The sequence below is a fragment of the Raphanus sativus genome, chromosome 7 (assembly GCF_000801105.2).
Source record: "Raphanus sativus cultivar WK10039 chromosome 7, ASM80110v3, whole genome shotgun sequence".
Lineage (NCBI taxonomy): Eukaryota > Viridiplantae > Streptophyta > Magnoliopsida > Brassicales > Brassicaceae > Raphanus > Raphanus sativus.
The window spans coordinates 18,884,013-18,893,156 of record NC_079517.1 but is presented as its reverse complement, the minus strand read 5'-3'; the positions used below and the strand labels follow the sequence as shown (position 1 = coordinate 18,893,156).

At 36.2% G+C, this 9,144-nt stretch overlaps 1 protein-coding gene across 1 annotated transcript; it reads right to left on the bottom strand.

Moving 5' to 3' along the window:
- Nucleotides 1–1,456: 1,456 nt before the first annotated feature.
- LOC130498066 (uncharacterized) lies at nt 1,457–5,134 on the bottom strand. The gene is made up of 8 exons (XM_056991410.1): nt 4,006–5,134; nt 3,642–3,811; nt 3,259–3,580; nt 2,819–2,855; nt 2,534–2,713; nt 2,349–2,448; nt 1,846–2,236; nt 1,457–1,770 (listed from the first exon to the last, which is right to left on the bottom strand). Exons 1-8 carry the CDS (start codon nt 5,132–5,134, stop codon nt 1,457–1,459), a joined length of 2,643 nt encoding a protein of 880 aa, XP_056847390.1.
- Between the last annotated feature and the right edge of the window lie 4,010 nt (nt 5,135–9,144).

Here is a 9,144-nt window from a genome sequence, read left to right as displayed (position 1 = left end):
TCTCCATGATGTTCTAACTATTATAACCAGTGTAAAATCTTCACAACAGAACAGAAAAAAATATAAGAAAAACCTTCAGTTTCTTTGTTTTGAAATGAAAAGCTTCTTCCTTTATCAAAACTAAACTCACACACAGACATAAAGAATCTTAGACTAAACTCACACACAGGAAGGTTCTTAAACTAAAGTCACACACAGACATTAACAATCTTAAACTAAAATCACACACAGACATTAACAATCTTAAACTAAAGTCAATGTAGAGAAACCATACCATGTTGTACCAGGCTCTAGGTTGCGAGACAGGACCGTTGTGTACTCCTCTCGGCCTGGTTGGGCTAGCATCGAGTTTATTAAACTCGTCACATCCTCCGAGAGATCGGGTTCAACTAAAGCTTCGAACTCAGAAAAATCTTCATGAAGTGGAGACGGTGGAGATTGTGCTTCTGAACTGTGAGGCGATGGAGCTCCATGAAGTGGAGACGATGGAGATTGTTTAAGTGGAGGAGATGGAGATTGTGTCTGCTCAGGTTGAGGATTTGAATGAGCTTCACCGCCAGAAGATTGAGGAACTCGAGTTTGAGGAACCGGAGTAGATCGAGAAGGTGGAAACGAGGAATTTGGAAAGAGTTGCCTCGGAGGTGGATAATCCCTAACCGACGGCGCCGGATTGTTGTTAGGGAGAACCACAGGTGGAAGAGTCGACGTCGCCGCCGGATTGTGGTTGGGGAGAACCGCCGATAGAAGATTCGACGGAGAAGCCCTAGGGACGAAGTCATACTGAGCCGGTAATGGTCTTGGGGTTTCATTAATCGATGATTTAGGTGCCACGACGATGCGCTTCCTCTTTCCAAGCATCGCCGGTGATTGATCGGTGGTTGCTTTGGAAGAATCGCCGGTGTGAGAGGTTGATATTGAGAGAGATAGATTAGAGATAAACGAGATGATGATTAGATTATGGTTAAGTTGTCAAATGCAGGCGTTTAAGGGGAGTAATGGGCTTAAAATTTGGGTTTGGCGGTTCTAAAATATTTTGGGTATTGGGATTAGGCGGGGTTAGCAAATATTTTGGGTTTAGGCGGGGTTAGTTAATTAATTTTTAAAAAATAATTACACACCCATGAGATTTATGTTTTAATTAGTAGAAAAATACAATTTAAAAAAAAACACATACCCTTTTTTAGTAAATATATATATATATATATATGTTACATAAGATTGAAAATACATTTGGGTTTTTTTTGATCAAAAGAAAATACATTTGGGTTTATGCTTTATTTATTTGCTAAAACTAGGTAGATTTTAATTAGTAGATAATTACAATTAAAAAATAAAATTACACTTCCATAAGATCAAAGTTTCAATAATATATCATCATACCAAACAAAATATATATCATTACATATTGCCTCAAATAATATATAAAAAACACATATTCATAAGATTAAGAGATTTCTTATTCCTCTTCATCATCATCGGATGACGATAAATTACATCGGAATTCGTCATTTGGTTCTCCATCTGCCACCTCGAAATCGAGATTTATTGGTTCTTCTCGATCATGTGCCAAATGCTCAAATTCTAGGTTTCCAATTGTAGTCAAAGAAACAGCATCTTCGTTTTCTTGTTGTAACGTCAACGAGGCTACGTCTTCATATTCTCCAGGAATGATTAATCTTCTCGGATTCACTTTTAGAACATTGAGCCATAGCTTCTTTGGTTTCTTTACATACGGATACGGGATATAACAAACTTGTTCTGCTTGTGATGCTGTGTAATATCATATATCAATAAACATATATACATATTAATGATATCAATCTATATATATATAAAAATATGTACCTAGAATAAAGGGGTCATATTTGTCGTATTTTCTTGATGAAAGCACATCAATGATACCGCCATTGCTCCGCCGGATGCCTCTACCAAAAACAGGGTCATACCACTTACACTTAAAAAGTGTGGTTCTCAAATCGACTGCCCCCTCATACTCGATTTGTATGAAATCAGTTAAGATTCCGTAGTAATGGGCTTCATCAGCTACATTTGTATAACTCTCCCCTTTAACACATACTCCATAGTTACAAGTCTTTCTTCCCTCACCATGCTTCTGCGTGTGAAACACAAAACCTCTTGTGAAATATATAGGCCATGTTTTAGCTTTATTCACTGGTCCATTCGCCATATCTTTAACCCAAAGAGGAAAAGGATGTGTGTTGCTCCAATAGCTAACCTATATAAATAAATTTACATATAAATAAATAAATAAATATATATATATATACATATATATCAATATAAAGAACAAAAAAACACTACCGTTCATCTATAATTACTAGACATACATAATCTTTCACCCATATATGATATTCATCGGCTCTTCTCGCAGAGAGTTCATTTTCTGAGATGTCTGGATATTTTGCACTGATGTAATCTTCGAACATCCTATATTAGACGAACAAATAAATATTAAATATCAAAGTAGGATATATAAAAAAAACATAAGGTTAAGAATTGTCAAATTATATACCTCTCAAATGGCTGAAAATAATTACAATTTCGCAAAACATCTGAATGTGCGCATCGATAATCTTTTTCAGATAGCCATAGTTCTTGCATTTCCCCACTTGGACGACCTATATGAGTAAATATATCAGGAACTCCTTCGACATGATATACAGGAACTTGACCTTCATCAAATCTTGTGAACCTGCCCAAATGATGAAAATATAACATGTTAGAAATAAAAAAAAAGTTAACATGTGAATCATATATATATATATATATATATATATATATATATATGTGTATTTACCTTGATTTCGTTTGTATATTGTCAGCAAAGTAGTACTCTGAGAAAAAAAGTTATCTCCTGATTGATATATGCTTCAACTATCGATCCTGCCGCATATCTTTTGTTCTTTGCAGTTGCTTTCAACTTTTTGAAATTCCGTTCAAAATAATACATCCACCTATATTGCACGGGCCCCCTAGTTCAGCTTCATATGGGAGATGTATAGGCAAGTGTTGCATCACGTCGAAAAATGATGGTGGAAAGATCTTTTCTAAATTGCAGATTATCAAAACTATGTTCTCTTTAAGTTTTTTAAGCCGACTTTTTTGCAAAGTTCTGGAGCAAAGGTCACGGAAAAATAAACCAACCCCTACAATATAAATACAAATTGCAGATTGTGAGTACAACACATATTATCAACACATATTTTTGAAGATTTCATAAACAAAAAAAAATACTACCTGATAACGCAAGATGGACGTTTTGGTCGAGGAGATTTGCAAAGATAAATGGAAGTAGCTTCTCCATAAAAACATGAAAGTCATGACTCTTCATGCCTGAAAACTTTCCATTCTCATGATCAACACACTTAGCTAGGTCCGAAGCATAACCGTCTGGGAATTTAATCGAATGTTTCACACATTCTAATAAACTTGTTCTTGCGGTCTTGTCCAATGTGTAGGGAGGGAAAGGAGCTTGCCCATTGCTATCAACATGTAAATGTTCCCTATCACAGAAAAGTGTTATATCCAATCTTGACTTGATGGTGTCTTTCGACTTACCCTTCACATTCATAAGAGTATTGATGATGTTGTCAAAAAAAATTCTTCTCAATATGCATCACATCAAGATTATGTCGAAGAGTAAGGTCCCTCCAGTACGGCAGTTCCCAGAATATGCTTTCCTTGTGCCAATTATGGGTTTTTCCATATCCAGATTTCTTCTTGTCGTGACCATTTCCACCACACTTGGATGTTTTTGGTGGACTGACACCACTTAACCGCTCCGAATAAACTTGCTCACCAGTCAAAGATTCAGGTGGAAAATCATTAACATCGTGTTTTCCCTCACGAAATCCCTTTTATTTTTCCTCAGTGGATGGTCATGAGGAAGAAATCTTCGATGACAATCAAACCAACAAGTCTTTCTTTCATTAGGTAGATAAAAAGCCTTACCATCTTCCATGCAAATTGGACAAGACAACTTACCATGGGTCGTCCATCCTGATAGCATGCCGTATGCCGGAAAGTCGCTTATCGTCCACAGAAGCACATCTTTAAGATTGAAATTTTGATTCAAGGAGACATCATATGCTTCAACTCCAGTAGACCACAGATCTTTCAACTCCGCAATCAGAGGTTTAAGGAAGATATCTAGACTAGCTCGCGGATGATTCGGTCTAGAATTCAAAATTGTCAAAAACAGGTATTCTGTATTCATGCACATACCAGGGGGTAGATTATATGGAGTCAAGATCACTGCCCACAACGAATGATTATTAGACATTCCGAATGGATTGAAGCCATCTGTACATAAGCCAAGATAAACATTACGAGGTTCTTCTTCAAAACATGGATGTAGATCTTGAAAGTGTTTCCACTCTGCCGCATCTGACGGATGACACATTTCATCCTCCTTTGCTTGGTGCTCTGCATGCCATCTCATTGCTGATGCAGTCTTCTTACTCTGGTACATTCTCTCCAATCTGTCAGCAATAGGTAGATACCACATACAACTATATGGTACTTTCGTTCTACGCCATTCATTTCTAGGCTTCCATCTTGGTGCATCACAAAATTGACATTCATCCCATTTTTCATCCTCTTTCCAGAAGATCATACAATTGTTAACACAAACATCAATTGTATAGTATGGGAGGCCCAAATTGTGCATCAACCTTTCTGTCTCGTAATGTGAAGCAGATGATTGGTTTCCGGGTGGTAAATATTCTGTTAACATTTGGCATACCGAATCCACACACTTTTCACTCATATTATAATCTGTCTTATTTTGCAGAACTCGAGCAGCTAAGGATAACTGCGAGTGACCTTCGTGACAACCATCATACAAAGGATTTTTGGCTCCTTCTAACAAGTCATAGAATTTTTGTGAATGGTTGGAAACCGGATCTACGACATTTTGATAGTTATCATCATGTTGATAATTATCATAAGTCACATTATCACAAAATGCATCATTCACTATTTTCACATATCTATCTTGTACTAAATTACCACCTTCTTCGCTACCACTTAAATGCGTAGGATCAACATAACTCGTTCCTAATCTCATATCTATTTCTTCTCCGTAGTTGTACCAAACATAATAATCATCCATAAATCCTCTACTATATATATGTCTCAAGATTTTTTGCCCCGGGAGAAATTTTTCGTTTTTGCAAATACTGCAAGGACAAAAGAACTTACCGCCATTGTCTGCGTTAATTTCTGACTATTTGCAAACGTCATGAATTCCTCTACCCCCGCGACAAACTCTCTCGAGAAATTTCCCGTTTCTTCATCGATCCTCTTGTACATCCAATCACGAAAATTAGTATATTTGTTGTAATTGCCCATCATTGTACTTCACGATTTTCTTTCCTTTTTTTTGGTTAATCTTTTTTTTTGTTAGTCAAGATTTTTTTGTTAATCTTGAAAAACGTTTTTTTTTCAAAATCTTGTAAAACGTTTAAGAGTATTTTTTCTACGGGTGACGAGTTACAAAAACTGTGGGTTTTGCTTCTATATATAAAATAATTTGTGACTGTATAGCTACCGTTTTGCTACTGATTTTGCGACTGAATAGCTACTACTGCAATCAGTCATAGAAAACAGGTGTACTGAACTAAATACGATTTCCATGTGTTTTGTAACTGCATTATGCGACCGATATGTGACTATTAAACGATCACATGTTTCAGTCACCAAACGGTAGCTAATTTGCGACTGAATAGCTACGCCCGTTTAAGGACCTTCGGTTGAGTAGCTAAGTAGTCGTAAAAGAGCGACTGCATGGACGACTAACTGCTGTGGTCGTAAATTAGCTACTATCTAACGACTAAATATTAGTGGCAAATCAGTAGCTAAGTAGTCAGTAATCGGTTGGTATATTTAGTGACCGCGGCTGTAGTCACAAATTTTGGTAGGGAAAAACCTGTTTTCTTGTAGTGGTCAGAGGATTTCCTTAACCTCGTCGGCGTGTCTATAGTCACTGGCTTTTGCCTGTGTGGGTGCTGGTTTCGTTCACGCGTATAGATAAGATGAGATGTGACTTGGTTCTGTCGTCTATGACCCTTCCGGTTCATCTCAAGCCATCTCCCTCCCTTCTGTCCTCTCTTCTTCCTGGCATTGTGTCCAGAGCTCTGTTGAAACGGTTCCAGACTCATCTTCTTATAAGTGTTCGGTTGTGTTGCTACCAGAACCGGCACGAGACATCATACTTGAAAAGGAAAATTCCTTGCTTAATTTCATTTTTATATTCTTCATAATGATATCTAAATTTGGTGTGCTAAAAATAATGGTAAGTGACAAAGAAAACATCTTTAGATTAAATAAACTGATTAGATATAAAGCGACCTCACTTTTTGATTCCCTTTTATAAGAAACAAAAAAAAAATTTCATTTCGACGATGAAATTAAAAATTAAAACCAAAACATATATCTGGATTCAGGACAGTAAGATGGGTCCAAATGTAATTTATTTCAACTCTCTAATATTTAAATGAAAGTGTGATCAAGTAATGGACGGATATGTATCATATGCGCACAAATATATATAATATGTGTATTGTTAGTCTGAGAGATGATAATGTCTGGTTACGGTTATGGAGCACTGTGCCATTGATGATTGAAACACGAAACACAAAGTAATCGAGTTTGTGTTCTCAGTGGTGGTCGCATTTACCCTCCCTATGTAGTCAAACTCCTTATTCTATCGCTTGTTTCAAGCATCGAACAGACGCACATAAAGTATTTATCACACTTTTTCCTACCTTTTTTTTTATTTACCCATATCCTTGTAAAGGTATTTCTAATACTGCTCTATTTTTTTTTAAATGGAATAAAATGGAGAATGAAGTAAGAAATGATTCAATCCAATTTCATATCTCATTCTATAATAGAGTTTATTATATAATAGAGTTTATTCTATAAATAAAATTATTAATATTTTATTTATTCATTATAGAATGAGATATAAAATTAGATTGAAATAAATTTACTTTATTTTCTTTTTATTTCATTTTGGAAGAAAAGTTGAATTTTATATTGGAGATGTTTTAATTCACGGCCGGCCATGTATCTCTATTCCACATTTAGCTACAAAAAGAGCACGCATTGTATAATATATAAATAATACTAATCCAATACAATGATAGATTACATAGATAAGACAATATAATATACCGCGAAGATTTTGATTATGAAATGGTATGCTCCATACTTAAGCAAAAAAATATACTCCCTCTATTTTTTAAAGATAGATGTTTTAGAAAAATAAATTGTTTCACAAAGATGTATTTTTTATGTTTCTTATACAAAAATTGCAAATTTCAATAAAATTGATTGAATTTATTGAAAGACTATTGGTTAAAATGCATTGGAATTTGATAATTTCTAAAAATGATGTATAATTAATGTGTTTTCTTAATATGTGTGAAAACACCAAAACATACATCTTTAAAAAACAGAGGGAGTACTATATAGCTGTTTGATCCAAGTGTGCTTACTAAATTGTTGCTTCCGTGGACAATTAACCTTACTAGAAGTTATATATAAATGCGTGTGATAACTAAAAGGAATTGCAATCCCAAGAACTCAGTGTAAGCTGTTGTGGGTTAGAGATTATAATTAAATAATTTGATCCAGAAAAAAATAGTTACTTCTTGAAACCATTAGTGTGTATTTTGTATTTGCATGCTTGCATGCGCATTTAACTCTTTTGTTTTGTTTTCTTATTGCACCCCCACATTCCTCTTGGGTTTATCACTTTCCAACTTCACTTATAATAATCGACCAAGATGAAATTGTAAAACTAACATAATTAGTTCCAGTGGCTGATCTAGAAATGTTTTTAATTGGGGGCACCATTGTTGGGATTCGAGACTATGTCAGAGACTACCTCAGAGACTACGTCAGCGAATACTTCAGGGACTTCGTCAGTTAAGATTTGGTGATGGAAATCAAACAAGATCGCATAACTTAAACCAAGACAAGGATGTCATATTAGGAAAAAGAAATATCACTTTATTGAAGGTGATAGGTTCCTGGAAATATTACTTCTCATGGAGTTATGGAAGTTGCAAGTATTTTGGAATATTTCCTAATAGGTTTATGGAAAGAGGCGAATGCCCTAATCCAACTAGGTTAATGTAATAAACTCCTACTATATAAGAGGAGCTCGTGTGCACTCTTCTCTCTAACCTTGGCAAGGTCCGAAAGGTCCAAAAGTGACCAAGCAAGCCGGCTTGTGGCTTGTGTGAGAGAGAGAGAGATGTGCTATATCTTTGTACTTGAGATTATAGTGAATTGCCTCATTGCCAGGCCCCAGGGACGTAACCACGTTTAGGTGAACCCTGGGATATCAAATTCTTGTGTCTATCTTCTATAATTCCGTGTTCTTCTTCTGTTCTCCATAGATCTACAAACTCATACTTTCTAACGTACTACGACAAGTGCATCAGAGAGTGCTTCAGCGAGTTTGTGTGGTGAGTTTTCCCAACAAAGTGGTATCAGAGCCTTAGGTGGTGTTAATCTCAATACCTAAAGTAAGGATTGAGGTGGAGCGGTTCGATGGGAAGGGAGACTTCTCGTTGTGGAAGAAGAGGATGCTTGTGCATCTGTCTGTCCTTGGTCTAAAGGATGTATTAGAAGAGTCCGGGTCACCTTCTGTCTCAGCGATGAAGAAGGATGAAGATGAGGATGTTTACAGGGAGCGGTTGGTGAAAGAGGAAGCTGAAAGGCTTGGAAGATCAGAGACGGTGATGAATCTGATCAGTCTCAGTGTGGGAGATCATGTGTTAAGGAAGATCAAGTTGTGTACTTCAGCAGCTTCTTCATGGTCTATGATGGAGATGTTATTTCTTTCCAAGACTCTACTGGATATAATTCACTTGCATCACATATTCTATATCTTCAAGATGGTTGATACTCGGAGTATGAGAAGATCAATGGCTTCTGGAAGATGGTGTCTTACATGTCAAGCGTGAATGTAACTGTGTCAGAGGAGGTGCAAGGACGATTCTGTTGTTTGAATCTGCTACCTTCACAGTTCGGCTCTCTCAAGGAAACCCTTAAGTACGGCAAGGATGTTTTGTCGTTGTAAGAGGTGACGGTTCTGCAAGGTCTAAA